The sequence below is a fragment of the Delphinus delphis genome, chromosome 8 (genome assembly GCF_949987515.2).
Source record: "Delphinus delphis chromosome 8, mDelDel1.2, whole genome shotgun sequence".
In the NCBI taxonomy this organism is placed as follows: domain Eukaryota; kingdom Metazoa; phylum Chordata; class Mammalia; order Artiodactyla; family Delphinidae; genus Delphinus; species Delphinus delphis.
In genome coordinates, this window is record NC_082690.1 from 64,136,866 (window position 1) to 64,163,940 (window position 27,075).

At 43.9% G+C, this 27,075-nt stretch overlaps 3 protein-coding genes and 2 non-coding genes across 8 annotated transcripts in view; 3 read left to right on the forward strand and 2 right to left on the reverse strand.

Annotated features, from left to right (window-relative positions):
* Nucleotides 1-16,121, reverse strand: part of TRIM66 (tripartite motif containing 66) — a 60,643-nt gene extending 44,522 nt beyond the window's left edge. For both annotated transcript variants that reach the window (XR_011246572.1, XM_069540943.1), the window contains exons 1-2: nt 15,917-16,121; nt 13,608-13,746 (exon numbers count right to left, since the gene is read on the reverse strand). The gene's annotated coding sequence lies outside the window, so the exon portion shown is untranslated. The remainder of the gene's footprint in view (nt 1-13,607; nt 13,747-15,916) is intronic.
* A 151-nt stretch (nt 16,122-16,272) lies between these two features.
* On the forward strand, nt 16,273-19,340 carry RPL27A (ribosomal protein L27a). The gene is made up of 5 exons (XM_060018451.1): nt 16,273-16,420; nt 16,823-16,886; nt 17,322-17,397; nt 18,075-18,249; nt 19,168-19,340. Exons 1-5 carry the CDS (start codon nt 16,418-16,420, stop codon nt 19,294-19,296), a joined length of 447 nt encoding a protein of 148 aa, XP_059874434.1. The 5' UTR covers nt 16,273-16,417; the 3' UTR covers nt 19,297-19,340.
* On the forward strand, nt 17,565-17,694 carry LOC132430367 (small nucleolar RNA SNORA3/SNORA45 family). Its single transcript, XR_009520462.1, has one exon. It is a non-coding gene; the product is annotated as a small nucleolar RNA SNORA3/SNORA45 family (small nucleolar RNA).
* LOC132430365 (small nucleolar RNA SNORA3/SNORA45 family) lies at nt 18,934-19,062 on the forward strand. Its single transcript, XR_009520460.1, has one exon. It is a non-coding gene; the product is annotated as a small nucleolar RNA SNORA3/SNORA45 family (small nucleolar RNA).
* Nucleotides 19,341-23,946: 4,606 nt separating the features above from the next.
* Nucleotides 23,947-27,075, reverse strand: part of DENND2B (DENN domain containing 2B) — a 110,242-nt gene continuing 107,113 nt past the window's right edge. For all 3 annotated transcript variants that reach the window (XM_060018448.1, XM_060018449.1, XM_060018450.1), the window contains one exon: nt 23,947-26,686. In XM_060018448.1, coding sequence (XP_059874431.1) covers nt 26,652-26,686 — 35 coding nt within the window. In that variant the 3' untranslated portion in view covers nt 23,947-26,651. The remainder of the gene's footprint in view (nt 26,687-27,075) is intronic.

Here is a 27,075-nt window from a genome sequence, read left to right on the forward strand (position 1 = left end):
CCTACACAGCTATTCCTACTTGATGCCACCCACAGGTTCAAATCCACCCAATTTCCCCAGGCAGAGCCTAAAACAGGGGTCAGAAAACTATAGCTCACCTGTTTTTGTAAATAAACTTTTATTAGAACACAGTCATGCCCATTCATTTCCATATTGTCTATGACTGCTTTTGTGCTGCAGTGGCAGAGTTGAGTAGTCGTAACAGAGCCTCTATGACCTGCAGAGCCCAAAATACTTTCTATCTAGTCCTTTACAGAAAAGGTTTGCTGACCCCCGAACTAAAGCAACAGCTACTTTGTTTAGTCTCTCCCTTTGAGGTTCCCTTCTGGTAATGGGGATCCTGCTTATTCCCAAGTCAACTCCCATCCCTGTGTGCTCTAGTTCTGCTAACTGGGTCACATTTGAGCTAGAACTTCAGTTTGGGGTAGGATGTAACAAACAAGGAAAGGACATTTCAGAAGGCGGGAACACCATAAACAGAGGATTACAGATGACAAAATACGAGGCCCCTCAGGGAATGAGTGATGAAGCTAGCCCATGCAGAGGAATGACAGATGAGGCTCTAAAGTTAGCACGGGGTCAGACTGGGAAGAGCCCTAAAGGCCATGCTAAGCTTCTGTTCTGAACTGCAAGCAATTAGGAGCCCTTTAGGTAGCTAGAAATTCAAGCTCAGGATAGGAGAGAGTGATCAGAGTTGAAGCTAGAGGATTTGGGAGCATAATCCACAAAGGCAACAGGTGAAGTAAGGTCAGGCAGGGGGATCCAGGGACTGTGGGGCAGGGCCAGGTAGCAGATCTGAGCCAAGAGTCAGAATCTGGGCATAAGAGCCAGGTGACAGATTGAAGCTGGAGATGGGTTATCCACAGCCTTCAGAGTCCATGCTCCTAGGAACCACCTGACTGTGAAGTAAGCTTTCTGTGTCAAGAAAGTACCCATAGTGGAATGCAGAAGGTATGGGTAGGATGACCCTGGATTCATCTCTTCTGATAGAGTGGCACCTTTATCTCTTTTCACTTCCTATCTCAAGAGTCAATCCAAGGGCTGATGCATTGACATACTCCATGCAAAGCCACTGTCTCCATTTCCAACTGGGCCTGGACAGAGGACCAGTGGGGGAACCAAGGGCAGCACCCTACTCTAGGTCTGTGGTTCCTACTGTCCCTGAAGCCCAGACAAGCTCCAGATTGGCAGGCAAGGGAGCCGGATTTTTTTTCTGGCTCTCTGTAAGTGACCAATTACGTGACATTCAGCAGAATTCTAGAACTTTCTGGAATCCTGATGTCCCATTTATTCAATGAGGGGTCAGAGATATACTCTTAAGGGCCTTTCCTGCTCTCCAGCCGTCATAGCAGTTAACCAATGACTGGTCCCTCTTGAGTGAGAGTTCCCGCAGACAAGAGGCCCCTCCAAGACCCTGTCCATCAATCACATCTACCTTGAACTCCCTCCCTAGCTATAGCTTTCCAAGTAGTGCCAGCGGCAGCAAGCACATCCCCCAAAACACTGCCTGCCTCCTTCCCTTCACCAGGGGAATTGCTCTCCCAGGAACGGCTCTGAGGTACCAGTGCTACTCCCAGGGCCCTAGAGAGCCAATTAAGGTGGGGAAACTGTTCATGAACTGAAAAACCATCCTGCTGATAGGCTCTAGAGCTCCAGCTTCTGCACCTGCTGCACACCCAGCTCAGCCCAGCTCAGCAACCTGCCCTCCACCTGGGAAACTTGGGGCACTGCCCACAACAGATCCCAAATAGTTGCACACACTGTTCCTCACCTGGAGTGAGCAAATAGCAGGCACCTCGCCTGCCAAGCTCCTGGTGCTGAGATCTCATCCCCTCTACCTCCCACTCTCACCCCAGGCCATTAGAGCCCATCCAGCGGAGCTGCTCATTAAGATAAGTATCATTTCCCTCTCTGACTCTGAGGTTGTAGCATCTTGCATCGGGTCCCTCTCTTTGGATCTTCCCAAATCCCCAAAGGCCTGCCCACTGAGGAACAGAGATTGCTCCCCATTTCAGCATTTGTACTTTTCAAGGGATATGCTGTTACCCATCACTAGCTTCAGGAAGCAGGAGGCTATGGTGGTTATTTGGTGTTCTTAGAGCTCTTCAAGTCCAGTCCCAGAGAATACCCAGGATCACCTAGTCAGTTAGTGCTAGAGTCCAGACCGAGCTCCAGGGCCCCTGACTTCCAGACCAGGGCTCTGCCCATATGTAGACTGCATCATCCACACTGAGATTGGGAAAATTAAGATACTAAACAAAGAGATTCTGGAATCTGGACCTCGGAATCAAGGTCTCCCATCTAGGATATGTCTTTTAGTAGATTTGAAGAGAAAGAATAATGTTCCTTTTATTCACATGGGGAAGGAAATATTCAAGTAATGGCCTTCCTCCCCTAAAACAACACATAAAACCATAGGCGCCCTGAGAATTCTGAAGACAGATCCAGCACATAGTAAACAGTTTCAGGCATGCCAGCTTCCTTCAGAGCTTGCTACACTTATTTAAAGTATCACTTGGGGACTCAATGGCCAACTTTCCACGTAGAATTTGACCTGGGACCATTTTCAAATAGGCTTAAAAGCAAACAGTCCCAAGAAGATATTCTCATTGGCTGAGTAGATCCGTTTCCAATATCCAGCCTTTCTGGAGCCTTCCACTCCAGTCATCCCACAGCACAGCTAAGACATTGTGTGTTCAGCATACTACTGCCTTTGCTTTGGTCCCCATCATCAGCTACCTTATAGGGTTGTTGTGAAGTTTAGAAAAGATAATACAGGCATAAGCACTCGGTACAGCATCTGCCAGCCAGAAGGTGCTTGATAAATGTGATTTGCACCTCACAACTTGAGGACTAGAAAGGGGCAGTGTCTTAAGTGAAAAAAGTTTTCCTCCCAGGCAAGAGCCATGGGAGATCTTTGTGGATCCACTGATTAAATCATTTGTTCAACAAATATTCACTTAGGCCCTCGTCCTGTGTCAGGTTCTATGTTGGGCTGTGGCATTGTAGAGATGAAAGGCACAGCCCAGTTGAATGAGATGCCCACCTCACTCCCTCCCCCAGTGCTGAGCCCCACTGCAAACATGCAGGCCTGGTGAGGCTCCACTGAGGGATCAGAGTTGAAAACCAGCTGGACAGACACTGAGCCCAGGCACAGCCCCTCTTCCACTCAACTCAGCAACTTCTCAGTTCTGCCCAGCAACCAGCAGGAATAGATTTATGGAAATGGACTCATCCCCATGCAATGTGGCCGCAACTGGCTGGAAGCGTTGATGCTAAGGACCTATTTAATTCGTCAGCCTCTATCCATCTCCCCTGCCAACCCTCTACCTATTCCCATATTTAACTTTTGAAAGCCCCAGATTGGCAGAAATAGGATAAGCCTTTTAGCAAGTCTGTACTCCTACTCTGCTGGATAAAGTGGCAGTGCTAAAAGCTCTTTCCAAAGAACCAAACTCCCAAAGCATGGCTTCTCAAATTACAACAGGAATCTAAGTTCAGGTACTGGGTATCTCACTGGACTTCCCAGAGATAGGTGACATCTCTGCTTTTCATCAGCGTGGCATTTGAGTGCCATTCTTTTAGTCCTTCAGAAAACATTCAGTGAGCAACTGATATCCACCAGTCCTTGTGCATGGAAAATCTCCCAGAGGTATTGCTCCTTTGCCTAAACTTTAAACAGTCTTCTCTTCACATTCTTACCACACTGTATTATTGTCATCTGTTTAGTTATCTGCCCTTCAATAAAATATGAGTTCCTTGAAGGCAAGGGCCCTGTCTTTTCATCTCTGCACCCTAAACGCCATAGGGCCTGGTACATAAAAGTCAATAACTACCTGTGAAGGAGACTGACATACAAACCAACAAATACCACACAGCATAGAATCCTAAAACCTCCAAGTAGCAGAGGAAGCTTATTCCACTCTGATCCACAAATGCAAATATGGAAGGTAGCAATAGCCTGGCCAGACTGCAGGACATACTAAATAATGTAAGATGCCACATATTCAAGAAATTGCCTCTCTGGTTCCAAGTCAAGCATGTTTGCATCTAACAGATTTTTTTCCACTTCAGTTTCACAAGTTCTAAATAATGGTATTTTTTCACATTTCTTGGTCTCTTACTATATCCTAAGCACAGTACAGAATGTTTTATGTGTATGTTCTCATTTAATCTTCATAACAATCCTATAAGTTAATTACTACCATCATCATCCCCATTTTACAGGGAGGAAAACTTACCAAACTATACAACTGCTGTATTAAGTGGCAGGTAGATTAGGACTCACACTCTGATGCCCAGATATACTGACACCAAAACTTACGTTTTCATTCTCCCTTGCACTTAGAATAACCTGGCAACAAACACAATGATTCTAAAAATTGTCACTAGTATGAATTTAGTTTTCTGACTTTAGAGTCAAACATATCCTTGAAACATGCATAATTAGTTCATGTTAAAAATCTTTTATTTTTTTAAGGCATTCTGTTGTTTTTTTTTTTAATGTATTTTGTTTATTTATTTGTTTAGGCCGCACCAGGTCTTAGTTGCGGCATGCACGCGGGATCTAGTTCCCAGACCAGGGATCAAACCCAGGCCCCCTGCATTGGGAGCACCGAGTCTCACCCACTGGACCACCAGAGAAGTCCCTAGTTCATGGTAAAAATCTTAAGTGAGGGGCTTCCCTGGTGGCGCAGTGGTTGAGAATCTGCCTGCCAATGTAGGGGACAGGGGTTCGAGCCCTGGTCTGGGAAGATCCCACATGCTGCGGAGCAACGAGGCCCGTGAGCCACAACTACTGAGCCTGCGCGTCTGGAGCTTGTGCTCCGCAACAAGAGAGGCCGCGACAGTGAGAGGCCTGCGCACCGCGATGAAGAGTGGCCCCCGCTCACCGCAACTAGAGAAAGCCCACGCACAGAAACGAACCCCAACACAGCCAAAAATAAATAAATAAATAAATAAAATTTTAAAACATTTAAAAAAAAAATCTAAAATGAGATTAAAGACCTAAACGTAAGAATCAAAACTATAAAACTCTTAGAAGAAAACATAGGGGAAAAGCTTTATGACAGTGGATTTGGCAATAATTTCCTGGATATGACACCAAAAGCACAGGCTTTTGGAAAAAATAGGTACGTTGGACTTCTTTAAGATTTAAAACTTTCACTATGTTAACAGGACACTATCAACAAAACAAAAGGCAACCCATGGAATGGGAGAAAATATCTGCAAATCATTTATCTGATAAGGGTCTAGTATTGAGAATACATAAAGAACAACAACAGCAACAACAAAAACCTGATTAAAAAATGGGAAAAACTGGAAACTAACAACACTGTAAATCAACTATACTCCAATAGAAAAATTAAAATTAAAAAAAAGGCAAAACTGAAACTCTATATCATTAAACAACTCCCCGTTCCCTCCTTCCCCCACCCCTTGGCAACCACCGTTCTACTTTCTATCTCTATAAATCTGGCTACTTTAGGTACCTCATGTAAGTAGAATCATAGAGTATTTGTCTTTTTATGGCTGGCTTATTTCATTTAACATACTGTTCTCAAAGGTCATTCATGTTGTAGCATGTGTCAGAATTTCCTTCCTTATTAAGGCTGAATAATATTTCATTATATGTGTATACCACAATTATTTATCCATTCGTCTTTCCACGGATTCTTAGGTTCCTTCTACCTTTTGGCTATTGCAAATAAGGCTGCTATTAACACAGGCATAAAAATATCTCTTCTAGTCCCTGCTTTTAATTACTTTGGGTATATATCCAGAAGTGGAATTGCTGGTAATTGTATATTTAAATTTTTTGAGGAATCACTTTACTGTTCTCCGTGGAGTCTGCACCATTTTATATTCCCACCAACAGTGCACAGGATTCCAATTTCTCCACATCCTCGCAAACACTTATTTTCTGTTCTTTTTTTTAATACTAGCCATCCTAACACATGTGAGGTGGTACCTCATTATGGTTTTGATTTGTATTTCCCTGAATATTAGTGATAGTAAACATTTTTTCATGTGCTTGCTGGGCGTTTGGATATCTTGTTTGGAGAAATGTCTATTCCAAGTTCTTTGCCCAGTTTTTATTTGGGTTGTTTGTTTGTTTTTATTCTTGAGTTGTAAGAGTTCTTTACATATTCTGGATAATAACCCAACAGTGCTAGAACTTTTAAGACATATTTAAGATTCACCTTATTTATACATTTAACTTACTGTATTTCCAAGAGTTCTTTAAGTAATTTAGAATGCTTATTTGCTGGACAATTGAATTATTTTTAAAAATTTAGTTTATAAAAGCAAATATTAACTGTAAATATGTTTAAATATTAATGAAAGGCCCTTTAAAAGTGATTGTTAAATTTGCTATATTTATAAATAGAACAAGATTTGTAAGTTAAAATTAAAAGCTTAAGGAAGAACAAAGTCTAAGTAGTAAGTTTAAAAATCATGTATTAATTTAAAAAATCAAAGTATACAATACCTTTTCTGTACTCTGAACTCTCAACAGAGACTCAGAGAGCTTAGGTAGCTTGCCCAAGGGTTTAGAGGCCTTGAAATTCAGATCTAAAGACAACTGCAATGCTATAATGCCTCAAAAATAGCCTAGACTTGTGCTACAAATCACTTTGAAAAAACTGCAGACAACAAAACAAACAACAATGATGATGCTTCTAAATGCTGTCAACTTATTTGGCTTTTTCATCCCACGAGTTCATTCAGCAGACACTCACTGCATCTCTGTTACATGCCCTGTGCTAGAATACTGAAACGAAGGGACTTGGCTCTTGTCTCCAAGGACTTCACAGTTCTCAATGAGATTGTTTCCTAGGAAACCTGACCTTCAGAAGAAAGACAGAAGCTCCTCCCTGCTGGAGGAGGGAGCAGCTTAGATGGTGAATGGTTCATTAGTCAGTGTGAGTCTGTTCAAAATCTGTTCCTGACTGACCCTAGGAGCCCAGCCATTCTCCCCCCGCCTTGGAAGTTCAGTGGGTCAGGACATGTCCTCTCCTTCTGGGGAGTCAGCCAAACCTTGAATCAAAATCTTCCCAGGTTTCTTAGCCTGCCACCAATTTAAGGAAATCCCAAACATGAAAAATTCCAGTTTACAAAACATATATTAAGCATCAGGAGGATTTGCTTTGTCTCACAGATTCCCCAAAGAGTTGCTTTCAGCAATGAGTATCCCTGGGCTCTTACATTCTGATTCTTTCTACACCTGAAATTCAGTACCTATGAAATGGGAAGAGACCTGTTATATAGAAGGAGGTGAACCTGTGGTATTTTTGTACTTACCATCTGGGACAGTCCCATGAAGCCCAGCAACCTGCCCTAGCTCCTGGATCAAGCCCTGGAAGCAGTCCTTACAGAGCAAATGCTGACAGGGTAGGAGCCAGGCACCTATATCTTGCACGTCCTGTTGGCATAATGAGCAGATCAGTACCGCCTCTATCTGTCCACTTCTGTGTTTCTGGTCAACTAGAGGTCGCCCCATAAAGCTCACACCTATAACCATGTCCATGCATGTGCCCAGAACCGGGGCTTTTCCATTAGTATCCTCAAGCGTGAAGCAGTGTGTAGAGTGAGCAAGCTCCACTCCCTGTAAGTGAAGCACAAAGCAGAGTGATTTGCTTCTTTGGGGAGACAGATACTCCTGGACAGGCCAGAAAGGACTCAGAGACCAAGGCCTCAGAAGTCCAGGCTACGTCCCTCTCCAGAACTGGAGGCTCATGCCCTACAACAGGGCACAGATTCAACCTCTCACTTGGGCCCAAAAGACAGTCCAGCATCTCTGCTGTGGAAAACAAAGCCTGGAGGGGTCTGCCAGGTTGTGTGTTTATTACAGGGTTTGTTTGCCTTCAAGTGTCCCAGATCTACCTGTGCCTCTCTTTATTAGTGGACAAGCTTGATCCAAGAGTTCATTTTGGAAAAGAGAAGGAAATGTATTAAATGCCAAGTTTATACCAGGTGCTTCATATACTTTATCTCCATCCTCACAATTACCCTTGGAGATAGGGACTATGATATTTTAAAAAATTAAATAAAACCATCAGAGACAGGATGAGGAAACTGAGGTTCAGAGAGGTTGGGTAATTGCACAAAGACAGACAGTAAACAGCAGAATTCAAATTCAAATTCAAATCCAGGTCAGTCTGATTTCAGACCCCATACTCTTAACTGAAATGTTTCTCAAGCTGAGGTCCACACACATGTCCTCAGGAGCTCTCTCCACCAACATTTTTAAATTAGTGTTTCATTCTGATGAGTTTTTTAAAGTATAAATATTCTGGATCATCTATATATTCATCATGATGAGATTTTAGAGGCAGTGTTGAGAGTTAGGATCTAGTTCTTACCAAGCAGTATTACTTTGTCTCAGGCTAATGAGAAGAGAAAGGAGCAGACAATATGTAAATGATGCCCTCCTGCCCCATGAAGCTAAAATGAGATCATGGCACACAATGATGAATGTTTCACAGTACCTGGAATAGACAAAGGTGGGAGGGAAAGTGGGGCACCATCACTGTGGCACAAGTTTGCTAAACTTAGCCACATCAGGGTGCACCACACTTAAGCTGTAGTGACAGTTTCGTTTAGCAACACATCATCTGCAGAATGAAACTAACATTGTTAATTTGATTGTTTTGGTTTTTTATAATTTATAAACTGTATTAGGTTTTGTAATTGTATAAGAGCAGAAAGAGTGCACCTAGTTTTATATTTGTACTTATTTAAGAAAAAAACCAAAGATCATTTAATTCAAATCCGGAGCTCTGAATTATGCAAATTTGAGAGAACTTTCACTTCAATCCACAGTCTTTCAGAGCCAAGCCCATTAAGGACAAAGGACGACGGGGTCGGGGGAGACCAGGCTTCTTGCACTAAATAAAGCAATGGGGGGGGCTCTCCCCTCTAGTTCATTCTGAGGCTCTAAGGGCAGTTATTCCCCAGACAGCAGCCATAGTAGGCGAGGTGAGGGCAATCTCTCTTAGAAGGTTTAAATGTGGTAGAGTTTATTTCATTAGACTTTGAGAATACCAGACCTTTTAGTCTTAGAACTGCTTTACATATTTTAATTATTGAGCACCCCAAAGAGATTTTGTTTATGTGGTTATAGCTACTGCCATTTACTGTATTATAAAGTAAAACTGAGATAATTTAAAAATATTAATTCATTAAAAAACAATAAACCTATTACAAGTCAACATGAATAACATACTTTTCAGGAAAAATTAACTACTTTCAAATAAATTTAGTGAGAAGAGTGACATTGTTTTTCCCTTTTTGCAAATTGCATTAATGTCTGGCTTAACAGAAGACTTAATAGGAGCTGGCTTTCCATACCTGCTTCTGCAGTTACGTTGTTTTGTTTACAGTATATGAAGAAAATCCAGCCTCACACAGCTATACAGTTGGAAAAGATAGGAGTATTTTAGTAGCCTTATCAGATAATTGTGGATATTCTTTGATACTACTGCAAAATTTAACAAGCGGTAGTTTCTTAAAGGTTAGTTGTAATGTGGAATCTGAAACTACATCAATGAACTTTTCTTACTCTGTTATATTAACATCCACTGGTCTGTCTTACACTTGGAACTGCTCTTTTACTCAGGCATAATTTTTATAACACCAAGCACTGGTGATTTGGAAAATATTGGTTCAATGATTTACACAGATGCTCCAAATATTGACATGTTTCATTATAGAAAAAAAATCACACTCTTTAATATCACCTCTAATTGCATCAGAAAATTCTGTAACTATTATGAAGTTGTCAAACTCATGGAGGCAGCTATAACTTTACCCGAATTCTAATTTTTGCTTGCAAACTCAAATTTTATCATGGGCAACAAATACTGTCAGTTTTCTTCCTTGAGGTGACAGGCTCACTTCATTCTTTGAGAAAATATCTGCCAAATTCTCAAGCCTGAATAATCACAGTTTGTCTGTCAGTTGTTCTTTCAAATAAAACTATTGTTCTACAATAATAATAATATAATATAATAATATAATAATAATAATAATAAGGCTAGTGCAGCGTGCAACTCAAATAGTAGCACAAGTGCCGTTCCTCACTTAAGTTCCTACTTAGTTCCTCACTAAGTAGCACAGGTGCTTTTTGCATACTTCTAATTTCTTCATATAGAATATTAAAAAGACTTGTGTTCAAGAATTGAAATTTAATAAAAATGGACATTCTTCAGTGAAACTCGCTCTTTTCTTTTTCTTTTCTTTTCTTTACAAGCAAATGCCTGGCAGTGAAGAACACGCTGACTCGTCTTTGGCTTTAGCTTTGGCACCATCAGTGCAAATGTCAACCCAGTGAAAAGGGCAAATAACATCTTAGTATTACTATGAAAATTGTTTGACCTTGTGGAACCCCTGAAAGGGTCTCAGGGACCCCTGATGGGCCTTTAGACCACACTTTGAGAACTGCTGCACTAGACTCTGAAAAACAATTCTGGGCCTTTGGGGGCGTAGCATAGCTTTCCAAACCAGTGGGCACTACCCAGGGTAAGAATATAAAGAAATAAGTATTTCATTTCTGTCTTAGAAGAGCAATTGAATTAACTCTATGAGGGTAAAGGTTAAATTAAAGGCACAGCAATGGGTCTCTGACTTAAGGAGAAGGGGGGAAGGTCAAATGATCTCTTTTTTATCCCCTTCCTCCTTCTCACCATAACTTACCTCTTCCCTCTCCTTCCTATCTCCCCTGACCTGGGAAAGCGAAGGGGATAGTTCGGCAGAATGTACTTAAGCCAGGAGTAGCCAATTCAAATGCCTCCAGGGGCCAGCCATATAAAGACTGTGGGTTCAGTGTTGCCAAATCTTAGTTTTTTCAAAACACCAGAAATCCGGATTTTTATTTAAATTTTTAAATGTTGGCAACCAATTAAATTTTAAAAAAACATAAGAAAACAGCGTGAGTCAAACAAAATATACCAGCAATCAGCTCTGCTTTAAGTCATGAAGAGACCTGAACTAAATGAAACATCAGGTGAAAGACTGGAAGGACGCACAGGAAACCGCACCTATATTATCTTGTTTACAAACCACCTCCTTTAATATCCCACACCCAGATGTGAGAGAAGGGAGATATTAACTGGGTTTCTGTAACCTTGCCAAGGAATAACAGAGCAGGTCATTGCATGCCACATTGGGAGTCAGAATTTCAAAGATTGTTTGCATGGGTAGTATAGAACAAATTATCATCAAAATAGTATACATTTTCCGGGAAAAAATGGGAGGGAGAAACACCAAGTAATGAGAGAGCACCTACTCTAATGCTAGATTGTGTTGAATGTGATATATTATTTATTTGTTTGTTTACTTGTTCACTGTTTGTTTTAGACACAGTCCTAGGGCAGGACTTTGTCTTTCTTGTTCACCATGGTACCTTCCCCTCTTTGCCTGGCACCTATATATAGTGCCTGAACATAGCACACACTCAATAAATATTTCTAAAATAAACAAATGAATCTCAGTATTTTTTCACTACACAGACAAGAAAACTAAGACTCAAAGAGAATATGCTACTTGTTCAAAATCATTCAGCTAGTGAAAACAGAGGTAGGAAATGAACCAAAATTTTTGTGTTCTTTCCATGAATTTTATCATCTAAAATTAAATTAAAACCGAGGAGCAGTTGAATTTGTTGTGCTATTGGATGAACTGCCCTCAAAGATCCTGGCATTCCTCCCTTCACATTCTGCTATTCTGAGTTTAATGGCAGCGGGGTTTTCCATCCTAGCTTCCAACAAAGCTGTTAGGAAAGCATTTGCCACGTAGTATAATGAGACTTTTGAAAATCTATCCAGCACAGAAAGGAAGGACACTTAGTCCTCGAGTTATATTTATTTTTACTTTGTAATGAAGAAAACCTTGTGTGGTCCTATGAATTTTCCCCTAAATGCCATATTGCCGTATATCAAAAACTACTGATAAAAGCAAAAACAAAACAAAACAAACAAAAACCCTGAACCTGGTGTAGTTTAAATTGGAAACTATACATGCTGCTGGTGCATAAATTCATACAGGTACAATCCATTTGGAAAAAAAAAAAAAAATATATATATATATATATACACACACATATAGCAACATAAAATGAATCATAAAAATGTTTATACCCTATAATACAGCAATCTCACTCCTGGGAATTTATCTTAGACAAGTTATTCAACAGAAGAAGAAAAAAGCCACATATACACAAATGTTCACTGCATCATTTTCTCCAATAGCAAAAAACACAATGAGAACAAGGAAACAAAATACATGAGAAAATGGCTTAGTAAATTACAGTATGTGCTGAAGATAAATTACTCTTCAGCTGTTAAAAATAATAATCATGGATACTGGGTAGTGATACAGAAAAAATGTAATAGTATTAAACGAGAAGCAGAAGACAAAAGGATTTGCATACTATGATCATCAGCTTTGCAGATAGCTATGTCTAGATGTAAATAAAAACTGAAAGGTAATATTCAGACATGAAAACAGCATTGTAAGGTATTATAATTTGAGATGTTTACACTTTTTTTAAAAAAAATTTTCTTTCATGTTTTACTGTTTTTTCTATTGCATATAAGTTTTAAAATTCTTTCTGAAGTAAATTTGGATTTCTGAGTTTTTCTCAAATTCTCACTTAGAAACGACATCCTGACTCTTCCCATCTTAAATTGACAATCTTCTACTTGAAAAAGGAAAGCAACATAATATTTCCAAATGTCCAAGTCTAAAGGTGGAGAGCAAGAAAACAAGGCTGGATGCACCCATGCCGTTGTTGCTGTCTGAAGGACTGCTGATGAAATCAGGCTCCCAGAGAGGAGAGGAAGAGAGGGACCACAGGGCCCTCTTCAGGGTGGCAGTATGTTTACAAGGCCACCTGGAGAGAGGGCTGAGGGAGCAAAAAGGTCAGCACTGCATATACCTGCCTCATCAGGCTGCTGTCTGGCATCCTCTCCCTTCTGCTCATTTCACAGGCATTTTCTGAGGCCCTGACCCTCTGGGGGAGCCCAGATGTCTGAGATGTCACAAGGCCATGTTTTACTTCAGAAGAGATGCCACAGAGAAAGAGGCCTCTTACGGGTCAGGTCCACCATCACGCCCCGTGTGCCTGGTGAGGAGGGACAGATCACCTAGTGCCTCATGTCTGGCTGCTATATACAGAATTCAGCTTTGTTTGCTCTCTCAGAGCTGGCCGACCCACAATGACAAATCCCACAGGAGCCTTATGTTAAAGCTACATGGTTTCCTTGGGAAGAAGAGAGAGCTGGCTAGAAAACCAAAACCAGACAACTGTCCAGGGCACTCCCCCTACCCTGGAGATCAAACCACCAATGAGGAGAATGTTAGGTGAGCACAGAACCCAACACAGAGTACTAGTCTGCTCAGGGAGGCCTTCCATTCAGAAGGATGGCCTGAAGGATAGGATGCAGCCCCTCTGTAACCAAAGAACCTGACAAAACTATCCAGAAGCAGTGTCCCATCAACCAGACTCTACCTCCATGCCCTGGGCAGTCTTGGTCCTTACTTCAGTCCCTATTTACTAGACACCTGAAGGTAACCTTTCATTCCCAAAACTCTGCCCAGCTTACCTCCATTCACAGACCATCTTCCCAAGGGTAGTTTCTAGGTAGCTCAGCTCATCACTTGTGCACTTACTGGCCAGTTTTGATGTCAAATAGAGGACGATCTCTTCTTAGGCCTTGCCGCCAACTCTCAAGGCCTCTCTTTCTGCTGGTAACAGACAGTATGTGATTAAGGACTGAAAGAGTGATGAAGCCCATAATGCTGTGAGGTCAGAGAGGGAGGAGATGCTAAGGTAAAAGCAGGAGATTTGGAGAAAAAAGACTAAAGGCTAGGCCCAGGCTCTATATCTTAGCAGCTCTATAGCCTCTGGCAAGTCAGTCAACCTTCTGTGCCTCAACTCTCTCATTCATAAAATGGGACTAGTAGAGTTGACCTCTCAGGCAGACACATTTTGTAAACTGCAAGGTGTATTTGGTTATTCTCACTGTGGGCTGGAGTGTTCTGGGAAGAGCAGAATGTAAGGTAGGGCTTAAAGGTTGAGGAAGCTTCAGGACATCTGGTCAGAAAGAAGATGAGTACTCCAGGCATGAGAAATGGCACTAGTACAGGAAAAAAGGTAGAAGGGATGTACCAAGTTTGGCTGCAGTAGAAAGCTTGTGCAGGGAAGAAGCCGAAGTTAGTTTGGAAAGGCAAGTGGGCTGTATTCTGCTGGTAATAGGGAGCTATCACACTTTTTGATCAAGTAAGTGAAAGGATGAGAGTCACGTTTTAGGAAGATCAAACTGACAGAGGTGTGAAGGATGGACGATTGGAGGAGGGTTAGAATACAGGCAGGGTGATCACAGGAGGGTGCGAACTCCAGATAAGACAGAAGATGAGGGCCTTAATGAAGGCCATGGCACGAGGGCTAAAGAGGAGAAAGCAGATTTGAGAGACAGGTATAGAAAAAAAGACACGGTGACAGCGTATTAGAGGAAAAGAATGCTTGGGGACAATTTTCAAGTCTCCCTGACATCACTATCTGGGTGGACAAGGCTGCTCACCAAGCTACAGAATAAAGAAGACACCAGAGAACCGGGAAGATCAAAGTATTTGGATATGTCTATCTAGGATGTCTTAGAATGTCCAAGGGATACTAACCAGAAATTAAGTGAATATATGAGTCTGGAGCTCAGCAACAGAGATGTGAATTGAAGCCACCCAAGATGAGTTCACCCAAGAACACTGTGTACTATGAAAAGTTAAGAGAGGCAAGGACAGAAGGCTGAAGACACCAATACTTAAATGGTGGACAAATATAGAAGAACCTGAAAGGAAGACAGAGAAGTAGCCAGAAAGATAGGAGGAAGGCAAGAGATTAGTTAGAAAAAGAAGTCAAATGGGTAAAGTACAACAAAGAATAAGTGGTATGAGGAAGAGTACATTCAGGTCAGTGTTTGGTTAATTGATGACCTCCATAAGAGCAATTTCATTGAAATAATGGGGCTGAGAGCTAGACTGCAGTGGATTAAACAATGAATGGGAAGCTAGCAAATGGACAGGATTTGTTGACTATTCTTTTGGGGAGCTTGGCTGAAAAGGAAAGAGCAAGGGTAATAAATAGAAACAAGGAGAATTTAGGATATTTTAGCTAAAATGTATTTTAGCTGAAGGGAACAAGGCACAGAAAATACACCCAAACACACACTGAGTGACTGAGGGAACGTGATCTTGAACATTGGCTGAGACTTAAGACGGAAAGGATGTCTCTTGCACTTTAGTTTAGAAAGGGTGGTGAGGGTAGGTGCATTAATTCACTTAACGATCATTTGTTGAACATGTACTACATGCCAGGAGCTAGGAGTCCATGGATAAAAGAAAGTAATCCTCCAGCCTTTAAGAAATTTGGTCTAGTAGGAAAGACAAATGTGGATCAACAATTACATAAGAGCTCTGTACTAGATTTTGAGGTGGCACAGTGAGGGGAGGTGAGCAACTATGGCTGAATGGGTCAGAGAAGTATTACAAGAGGAGACCCTTGCATAGGGTCCAGAATGAGCAGGGGTTCTCTGGTCCAGGAGAGGAGGGGGTCACGGGCATGCCAAGTAGGTTGCAGTGAAAATTAAAATGTGGCGGGTAGAAGATTTACAGGGTCTGGAGAATAAAGAACCCTAAAGCGACCAGGCGTAGAGGTCCCTGAACTCAGGTTGTTCCAACTGAGGACGACCGGGACGATAGCACAAGGGCAAAGGAGAAAGGAAGACCTTGAGCCCACTCAGTAGTGTGGGCGAGAAGGTCCCGGAGGGTGGTAGAGACATCTAGAAAGACTTTAAAGGGAGCAGGAATAAAGGGAGCAGGAAGAGACATCGGGTGGGCACACAGGGTCAAACAGGACCTTGCGATTTCTCACTGCGGCCAGGGGACAAGCAAGCAACCGCTACCGCCCGAGCCGAGCCGACCACCAAAAACAGCGAGACGCATGGGGCTGCTCAGGATGGGGCGGTTGGTGAGCAGCAGAGAAATACAGTGGCCCCAGCAGGTTCCTGGGCCGTGTCCCTGGGAAAAGCGCCCGGCCCACCTGGACCCCAGCTGCGTGCACTACAGCGTCCCAAGCCCCGCCTTCCGCGCCAGCGCTCCGCCTCTGAGCCCGAGCGCACGCGTGACAGCACGGAGAAGGCTCTCGGCCCCCGCAGCCTCCGGAACAACTCTATGACGGAGAGTTCACCCCACAGGAAGTGGAAACAGCAAAACCCGCAGCAGCTCAAGACCCGCGACGCCAAAAAAGCTCCGCCCGCGGCCGGGCCTCCGGACCGGAAGTGAGGCGTTGGCTCCGCCCCCGAGCTCGATAGCTCGCGAGACTTTGCAGAGCCCTTCCTTTTTCGTCTCGGTCGCTGACATGGTAGGTGATTTTTCTGATGCGTCCGCATAGTTGCTGGCCTAGGCCGCGATCTTTACTCACCTTGCACCCCAGCCACCTACTCCCGAGCTTGGCCCGGTCCTCCAGGCCGCGCATGGCCAGCCGCAGGGCGGGGTAGCCGGCGTGGGTCCGGGGCGGGGCGGGGAGGCTGGGGCCGCGTGTTCATCCTGCGGTTCGGTTTCTCGAGACACGCGGTCCGGGGTTCCCGGGCGCCTCCCTTATGAGGCCGCACGGCCCCGGGCCAAGCCGTAACCTCGACTTTGCTGAAGGTGCAACAAAGCAGATCCTTGACCCCCAGGCCTATAGGCCTCTCACAGACTGGCAAGCTTCGCCCCCTGCCCCTCTTCCCTTAGGCCTTATCACCAAGCACCTTTTCCCACACAGCCATCCAGACTAAGGAAGACCCGGAAACTTAGGGGGCACGTGAGCCACGGCCACGGCCGCATCGGTAAGTACTGTCTCCACATCCTGGTCGGCCTTGGGCTATCTCTGCATGGTGCTAGCTTGTCAGGAAGTAGGTAACTTAGAGAAGTGGGTTAGTTAGAGCTCTTGGCGGTCGAGTCGGATTGAATTTGATCATTAGCTGTTGGCTTTATCTTTGAGAATTCTCTAGTACTCCAGTTTTAGAGAATTTCACGTCAGTTGGGGGGTTGGAAATTGAGCGGGGTCCAGTATTGAATTGGTTGAAGGTATGGACTACTGTGCTAGTGTTGTGAGGTGGAACACTGCAAAGTGATGATCATCCCAGAGTCTTGAAGGAACAGCATTGCTGGAAGAGGGGTATTAAGCAAAGGCACAGAGGTATGGGGAAATGCTTTTGCGAGAAGTAATATCGAGGGGTTGGAGAAGGCTATTTTAGCCATGTAGCTTTGTGTTTCTGCAGGCAAACACCGGAAGCACCCGGGAGGCCGCGGTAATGCTGGTGGCATGCATCACCACAGGATCAACTTCGACAAATAGTGAGTGTTTTTCGGACTCTGCCTTTCCTGACACTGACAGCTTTGGACTTAGGGGTAGAGGGTAGTTAAGAACATCTTCAACGGGAAGCAAGGCTCTTACCACTCAGAAACCTTGCCTGTGGCTGGGTTTCGTCAAGTTAATATTTGATGTGAACTGAGAACTTGTCACCGAGGCTAGAGTCACGCTTGGGTATCGGCTATTGCCTTAGTGTGCTAGAGTCCTCGAAGAGAAACTGCTGACCTTATTCACTGGCTGTGGCCCTCGTGGCATAGTCAGTCACCGGGTTAGTGACATGCATCAGATTGACTTACACAACTGTTAGATCCGTTTAACGCCCACAAATTAGCGGGGTTGTGTTTTAACTATTTGTTTAGGAGACCTGTGTTACAGGAGTGTGGGGAAGCTGTCAAGTGACCTGAATCCTAGTCTTGGCACTGCCTCTCACTTTCTCAGTGACTTACTTTGGTTCCGTGAAATAAGGCTAGTCTTTTCCACCCGATAGTCTTTGGTGGCTTTTTAAAGATTTGTTTTATTCAAGAAGTGGAGTACCTGCTTTGTCACTCTTCTGCATGAGTGCACACCTTACACTGTAATGGGGGGAGATGGACTGTGGAGATGGTAAACATAGCTTTTTAGTTGGAGTGAGGTAATGGAAATGGTTGCCTTCTTTTCTCAGTCACCCAGGATACTTTGGGAAAGTTGGTATGAGGCATTACCACTTAAAGAGGAACCAGAGCTTCTGCCCAACTGTCAACCTTGATAAATTGTGGACCTTGGTCAGTGAGCAGACACGGGTAAATGCTGCCAAGAACAAGACTGGAGCTGCTCCTATCATTGATGTGGTGCGATCGGTGAGTGAATTGAATATTTTTTGCCTTTCAAAATTCTGGATAATATACTTGCACCTGAAGTCTATACCCAGATACCTACTAGACAGTTACACTTTCCGTAGCATTTCCACGGGTACTTACTGATCAAAATTGAACTCTTGTTCAATTGTGATTCATGCAAAACATTTGAAGAGTAGTTCTTCCACTCCCTCATTCATTTACTTCATTTTTCACTTGAACGTTTTCCGATCGGTTATCTTATTCCTAGTGTCAGTGCCCTGATTTGTACGGGTTTCTCACCTGAACTATTGGTAGTAATTTAGGTCAGCTGGCTCTGGTCTGTTTTACAGAAGACTGCATGAGGCACAGCCCTTGGCTCTTTATGTTTCTTACAGAATAAAATCCTAATATGTTCAATTGTTATTTAAGGCCCAACATTATCTGAAGAGAACCCCCGCCCCCCTCCCCAAAAAAAAGCATTTTTGTATATCATTAGGAGTTCTGGTCCTTGTGTCAGTCTTACCCACTGTGGGTATGGAGGTGGTGGGAATCCTGAGGGGGCTTTCAGTAAAGTTTTAAATTTCCCTTTCTCAGCCTTTTCTTTGAGCAATTCTGATGACCATGACTTGGAGCATTGCTGGAAATGTGATTTTCCTTTTTTGCTTATCAAGTCGTAATTGAATAGGAGAAAGGGTTTGAGCTCTGCCCGAGACTAGAGTCACATCCTGACAGCTCTTGTCCTGGTGTGCTAGAGTCCTCGGAGAGAATCTGCTGGTCTTGATTCACTGGCGAGGGCAGTCAGTGCCCCCGGGAGTGCCCAGATCAGAAACATGCCCTCCCTGGCCCCTAGATGGAGTGGATTGGTAGGCATTTTTCTTCGTACCCATCACAGAGTTGGTGACTGCCACGGTGCATTATAAACCCTTTTCTCTGTTCTAGGGTTACTACAAAGTTCTGGGGAAGGGAAAGCTCCCAAAGCAGCCTGTCATCGTGAAGGCCAAATTCTTCAGCAGAAGAGCTGAGGAGAAGATTAAGGGTGTTGGTGGGGCTTGTGTCCTGGTAGCTTGAAGCCACGTGGTGGGAGATTCATTAAATGATAACAAGTGCTTTTCTCTTCTGGTCTGAGTGAGGGTTCTTTGGCACTTCTACCTCCCTACCTGTACAGAAACCCACCTAACAGGTTCTAGGAGTAAGGGTTTGAGGACCTGGGCTCTTCCACCAGCTCCCCTCAAAGTATGGAAGAGATGGCACCAACACTGAGAATAAGGCCTTGGCTGGTTACCTAATTTGAGGCTTCTCACTTACAAAGCGAGAATGATACCTGTTGGTGCCGTCATACCATTGAAAGGCCTGTTGGCATTGTGTGCTCTGACTTTATAAATGAGTGGGACAATGTGCCCTTAATTGTTCCATGTCAAGGGGGAAAACTCATGATCTTTACAAGATTTTGATGAGTCATGTTGGAAAGATGGGTCAGTGGTAGGATAGAAGTGGTTCTTTGGGACTTACTTCGTCAGTTTAAGGTTCTTACACCTGGCTTCCTCATCTCAGACCAAACCATTCTGTTAATCAAAATGTTGGAATGGGGCCCAACAGTCTGAATTTTAAACACACCAGGGCTTTTACACATCAGAGTGGTTTAGAGTCTAGAAAGCAGTTGTCAGGATTTATGGGTCCTTGTGCATAGGAGTCTTCATGTTCAAAGAAATAACATCATGAAATGCTAATGATTTTCCTTCCAGCGTGAAATGTATCTAATAGAGAAATTTGGGGAATGCTAAAAGGCCAGAAACCAGAATCAGGTTTCCTAGGGTTTGTTACCTCCTGCAAAACCAAGAAGATGAGCAATGCTTGTGTGCAGATAGGACCCTCTTAGATCCTGGTAAATTATAATTTGGTATAGTTTTCCAAGATTTTGAAAGTTTTTTGGCCCATAATAGAACTTGCAGTCTAGAACCCTGACCAAAGAATAGTTAAGATGGCACTTAAGCCCCCTAAAACTCTACTTACATGTTTAGTTTGGTAGAGGGTGGTTTCTGTATTGTTTTGTGGGATCATAAATAGACTGGGAACTATGACTTTCTGTGAGACTAATTTGTCATGACAGCCTTCAGAAGATATTGGGGATGGTCAAATGTAAGGAAAGACAGGGGAGGAAATGTAATTGATTTGTATAATGGAGAGTTAAAGGTGTCAGGAAGGCACTCAGCTGGATAAGCTAATAACGATCATTAACATCTTCTGTTGGTACTGGTGGAGAAAGGTAAAAATCGGGTTTCCCTTAATGTCTTTTGGAGGACTTATAATAGGGAAGCTTCAATGCCTTCTAGACACTGAAGGTACATAAATGTGTAAATACAGTGTCTTAAGATTCAGGCCGGATTTGAAATTTATATCTAAACCTAATAGCTGTGTGACTTAGGCTTAGTCCAGTTTTCTCATCTTTAAATTTAGGTAAACGTACCTACTTGAGGATTGTGTGGATTAAGTAAGATGGAAAGCATTTACTAAATTTTTGTGTTTCACTCTTAGTAACCAGCATGTAAGTGAACCATTATTACCCGAGCAGACAAGTCAGTTAACCTTGGTGTGATTCAGTCAATGGGAAAGTGGTCTAAACACAGGAAAGAGCAAACATGCATTTAGGAAACCCAGTTCGGAAAGGTTAGGCAAGTTGGGAGGTGTTATATGGGAGAGGAGCATGGAGCGAACAGTTATTCTGGCCCGGCTGTAGTTTAAGGGCACAAGGCTACAGTGGAAGGCTGGAGGCGGGACCATGAGGATGGAAGACAGGATTCAGAAGACATAAGGGACAGACAGGACTTGGTGACTGAATTGGGGTGGGGCTGGCAGCAAAATATGGTTTAGGGGGAGGATAGGTGGTCAGTAGTCCCTTTATGGCTAGCTTCCTCCAAGGTTTCATTGCTAGAACCTTGCAGTATAACTGTCCTGAAACTGGGTGGGATAATGCTCATCCCAATCCTATATGGAGGTGCTGCTGTTGGACATGGATGCTAAGTATGAAAGTCAGTCACTAGTACAGCCATTCTGAATAGGGAGGATGCCTCAGGAGTATAGCTGCTGATCTGTGTGAGCTGCCATGTTCTGGCTTGCTCACTCACCATTATCTACAGGTAATAACTGGGGAGATGCTCTGATTACTCCCAGGTAATACTGTTGCCAAAGGAAGCTGGGTTACTGGTGAAAAGCCAAACATGTTCAAGATAATGGAGGACACGGACCTAGAGCAAGTGCTTATCTTTCATAGGACCAAAGGCAAACCTTACGCTTTGGTTTTATATCTGAGAGTGAAACGTGCCAATGCTGAGATACATAATATAGCCGATGCATAGGAAAAGTTCATGCATTAGATTGTCGAGCTTTGATTAGCCTGTCCGGTAGGCACAGAGACCCATACTGCCACTGCCTCTTTAGTGGCCGATGATAAGTGCACGGTGTTGATGAGATTCTCCCATGTAGGGGGAGCAGGTGCCCCATAACTTAACAGGTGCCCCCTAACTCAGGTTAACGGCTAAATTCTCTATCAGCTTGAATTGCTAAGTATATTTCTAGCCTAATAATTAATGTATGTGCTTTAAATACATTGTTATTCAAACCTCGGAGCTGCCACTGTGACTTCCAATTTATGGGAAATGTCCGCCACATAATTTGCAAAAGCCCTCATTGTCAAAACCAGCTAAATAGGATTTTAACTTTTCAATTCAAATAAATATTACTATGCGATGGCTAACTAGCCCAGTAGCAGCCAGCCCGGGATGAAAAGCAGCCAAAGGCGTGCACCACCGGCGAGAGGCAGGCAGCGCTCGCGTACCTGCGCTGCGGGGTGGGAAGTTACCGGGATGCCAGCGGCTGGAGCCCTGTGGAGGCTGGCGCCCTAGCAGCCGCTCTCGTTGGTCCCTACCGCCCGACGTCCTTGGCGCACTCAAACCGTCCGCACCGCACAGCCGCTCTCCTCTCCCTTGCCGCTGAGCCACTTCCTGAGGGTGTGAGGTTCTGGTTCCGGCGTCACTTTGATCTCTGTCCCATCCCACCCCAGGGCCGGAAGCATGATAGGCGCCGATCCGCCATTTCCGGCAGGGGGCGGGGCTGGCCCGTGGCGCGCGGACGAGGCGGGAGGTTTAACCCGGCCAGTGTCCAAGTGCGGCGTGGTGGGCGCACAGCCTAGGTCGCCTGCCTCGCCGCACTCAATTTCCGCTTTGGCTGCGCGGAAGAAGAGAAGCTGTGGCCTTTTGATGCATTTTCAAGATGGGAATTTCCATATCTCTCAGATTACGTTGCCGTTAAAAGATAATGAGAGTTCGACGTACTTTGGGATTAAAAAAAAACAAAACAAAAGAAAAACTTGTACGTGCATGGGAAGGTTCTGGAAGAACAATGCAGAAGGGATTTTTTTCCTCATGAGTTTTGGGAGGTGAGGAAGATGATGTATGCTTTGGTAGTTTGTTTCTTCCTTAACCAAATGCATATTACTTTCACGTTAAAAAGCAATATAAATAGACAACTTTAACTACAAGTTATGGTAGCTTGTCAGTGCTGAAAAGTAATATTTTCTCTTATTCTAGAACTTCATGATCTTTTAAATTACACCCACCCCCACAGCCCATAGGCAAGTAAATTCAAGATGTTTTGGAATGCCATACTGTGTGGCTCTAGAAACTAATTTTGTGCGTCGCCCCTAGGAAGAATATAGGTTAAGTGTATGTTTCATTTCTGGCTCTGTTTTGCAGCCCAGTTTTTGTTTTACTTTCATTTCTACTTAAAGTTGGTTTAAAAAAAAAAAAACCCCAATTTATGTATCCTTATAAATCAGTCCTTTGGGGTACAAGGTGAGTTATAAGTCTTATTTGCAAAACAAAGGGTATTATTTTTAACACAATTTAAACTGATCTGTGATATAATTAGAATAATTTTCTTGGGGTCCTAATTCCACATACCATCCAGCGTGAACCACAGTTGCTTTCCAAGAGCATTCCAAAATATTGCCTTTAAAAAGCCCATACTTCTCATTTCAACATTGTGTTTACCAGAGCATGGTAATTTACTGAAAAGAGCATTTAGAAAGATCTAATAGCGCAACCTGCCCTGCTCTAAAAGTTAGCAGACCGATTACTGGAGAAAACCCCAGGGCCTTTCTTAACTCCAGAATGGAGGAGGGCTGACAGTTCATAGGCACTGGGACTTCTGGTAGAGGAGACAGCATTGCGCTGCCCCTGAGCAATTTCCCAGAAAGGCACTGTCTAAGCACTGTTATTTTCAGTAGTGTGGACACCATCCTCGGGGGGGTGGGGCGCATTTTGTAAAGGTACGGGAGCATTTTTGGTCACAATTATGGAAGGGAAGCAACCAGAGATGCTTGATGTCCTGCAATGTATGGGTTGATTCTAAACCAGGGGTCCGCGGTCTGTTAGGAACTGGGCTGCACAGCAGGAGGGGAGCAGTGGGCAAGTGAGCAAAGCCGCCTCTGCTGCTCCCCATCGCTCACGTTACTGCCCGAGCCACCCCCCAGCCCCACCCCTTACCTGGAAGAACTGTCTTCCGTGACACTGGTCCCTGGTGCCAAAAAGGCTGGGGACTGCTGCTCTAAACAGCAAAGGAAAACCTAGCTTAGAACCTACCTTCATTTTACACACAATCAGAATCAAAAAGATGTGTTACTGGTTTTTTGTGTTTGTTTTGTTTTTGTTTTTTGCAGGTTTCATATACTTCTCGGTTTTCCAGGATTCCAACTATTGTTTAAATCAGGGGAAGCTCAAAATGTGTTTTGTTTAAAATATTGCCAAAAATTGTTCGTTTCAGAAAACTCTCTTACTAAGTGGTTAACACCCACTTAGTAGAATCTGAGTTGCTAATTCAACACTTTTTCTGCATGTGTAGCTGTTGCATTCACAGTAATTCTGTGTACGGGCGTAAGCATCTGACTTATGTCTTATAATACAGTTGTGCCCAAGCATTCACATATTTTAAGTACATGTTATTTTATGACAAAATACTTTTCCTTTTATTTCTCCCCTTTTATATTATGGTTAAGACTATATTACAGTTAAGATGTGTTTAGGTAGGTTACATTATCTATGAATTTCATTTCAGGATAGTAAAAGGGAGAGTTAACAGTATTTGCTATAGAGAAAGAGTGTTGCATCTGCTAGGATTGAGAACCATCAGTTTAGGTGTCCAGAGATCACGTGAAAGCAGAACTTGGAAAGAAGCCCTACATACTTTTTGTCAACCCCAAACCAGGCCCCCTGGACACACCCTCCTCTACCTTCCAGATGAGACTTCTGGGCGAGGCACAGAGCAGTCACTGTACGGGCCCTTGCAGCCCATTCCAAGCCACTGTGTACCAATATCGGTTTTCTAGATTGGGATGAGAGCTGTGGCCATGGGAGGAGGCGGGAACCCCTAGGGTTAAAATGCACTGTACTTTAAAGCTACATACAAGTTACAGATTTTTAAAAATAATAATTTACACCTATATACCTTGTGATCTGATCACATGTCGAGGATTCTGTGGAGCCACATTAAAAAAGAGAGGGAGAGGAAAGGAGAAAGAAATAGCACCTTTTGTAAACTTATTTTATTAAGGAATCCACTTCTATGACTCACGAAGCCCAGGATGAGTTAACAGTGACAAGTTCTGGAGGTAACAACACCCTACTCTGGACTTTCCAGTTATAACCACTGTCTTCTCTCTCTACCTCAGCTGAAAACCCAGACTCATGAGGCCTCAATCCCTGCCCTCCTATTCCTGGAAGATGCCAAAGCCAACTATGTAAGAGGCTTTCTCAGAGGAGAAGACGAATTTGTCTTCCCAGAAGACAAACCCTCTACTTTGCTTTATGAGGCAGACAGCAACCCCAAACTATGGACAGGTTGGGACCTGTGCAGGGCTCAGTGGAGATGGGGAAAAGAAGGAAAGGGGATTCAGGAAGGGATCATCTCCTGTTTAACAAGCAGGCTAAGGTGGAAGGACAGGAAAACTTCACTCTGATTCAAATCCACCAGACTCAAAGCCAATACCAATGAAGAGACTTCCAGCTTAATGCCTCATCCTGGGAATTTTCAAGGTCTCAGCTCTGTGAAGGCCTTGGGTGAGTGGAAAGCCTAAGCCACCCATATTCCCCACCTTGCTTCTCTCCTTGCTTTTCCAAGGAATATAGCAGAATTTTCTATATGCACACCTAGACTTCCAATGGAAAAAAAACTTCACAGAGTGACATGGAAGAGCCGTAGACAATGGGCCAGGGCTATAAGCCAGCCCTGGATTGGCTTTAGCTGGGCTTGACTCCACCAATGTTAAGATACCCAATGATGTCTTAAGGGCTTCATACTGAATAGGAAAATGTCAAGATTCACCTAATAGTGGAGCCAAGGGGCAATGAACATTCTTTCCATCACTGGAAACACATAGGATCTGAACAGTTAGCTGTTGGAGAGGGAAGCTGAGCTAGAGCAATGATTAGGTATCTTCTAAGAGCAGTCATACAGCTCGGGCCAGAGAACTCAATTTCAGGGGAGGTCAGTGATCCACACTAAAGGTAAACTCTTAAATCAAGTACTCAGTTCCCTGCATGAAGGTGTTTCATCCCTGATGGGCCTGCCTCAGCCCATTCCCCTGGAGAGAGAACTCTAGATAATAAAGCCAAGAAACACATGGGGCTCTGGGCCCAAACAACTATACACTGTTTATTGAGAACACCCGTAGATGACGGGAAGGAGGGATGCCCTGTACCGCATCATGGCTACCACTGAGTGGGAGCCGGGCCCAGAGAACACTAGCAGAGCTGGGGGGTGGGCTTCCCATGACTCACTGACCATCACAAAGGTGGGAGGAATAGGAGAAGGCCAGGCCCAAGAGCCTGGTACCATGCTGCAAACGGGGGTTGATTGGTCTTTGCTTTTCAGAAACAGAGGATTAGGGGAGGAGGACTACTAGAAAAAAATAGAAACTCTAAGATTAAAAAAAAATAGTCCTGTACATAACAAGACAGCATCTGCTCTCCAGGGCCCGAGACTGGCAGCAGGGGCCTTAGGCAGGCAGGCCAGGAGCCTCCAGGGGAAGATCAGTGGTTCGGCTGAGACAGTCAGCTGCACATAATTGGCCAGTCGCCAGCACCCAGCAAAACTTCATCCGTGCTCGGGCAGGGCAGGAAAGCACCCGGCCTCTTGGGAATACACAAATATTTACCGGATTCTCTGCTCGTTACAGAAACAGATAAGAAAGCTTACAGCAGATTATTTACAAACAGTATCCTGGGATATTGTGAAGGCAGAGGTGGGCTGGCTTGGAGGGTGGGGTCTGTGGGGGCAGAGCAGCCATAGCAGCCCAGAGGGTCCAAGGCTGGGCCCCCTCCCCAGGCTCCAGGCTCTGCAAGGCACTGGACTCTGTTACTGGGAAAGGGGGCTTAATTCTTCTTGTGGAGGAACTTCATTTTGTTGCCTGTGGGCCAGAGGAGGGCAAGAGTGAGAATGTTTCAGTATCATCTCTTCCAACAGCCCTAACCCTCTCAGTGGGAGAGAAGGATTAGAAAGACTGGATTACAGCTAGGTATGATCCAGGATGGTGAAAACACTCTAGAGCTCTAATCAGAGCACTGGTATTAATCATGTATGGATTTGGGCAAGCCATTTAACTTCTTCAGTCTCAATTTTCCTTTTAAAGTGAGACATGCTATGATGCTGTGATTTAGTTGGCTCAGCTCTTTGAAGGGCACTCTGGTGCTGCCACTTTTGTAGTTAGACCCCTTATAGCCTCGAGGAAAGCTCACTGATCCTAATGGCCCTTGTGCTCACTCAGGAAGGAGTGCACCCAGGAAGACCTGACCTAGG

Excerpts from the sequence above, each read along its gene's own strand:
- RPL27A (XM_060018451.1), top strand. Across the intron at positions 16,887-17,321 it reads CCACGGCCACGGCCGCATCG|GCAAACACCGGAAGCACCCG; the intron begins GTAAGTACTGTC and ends GTGTTTCTGCAG. Across the intron at positions 18,250-19,167 it reads TCATTGATGTGGTGCGATCG|GGTTACTACAAAGTTCTGGG; the intron begins GTGAGTGAATTG and ends TCTCTGTTCTAG.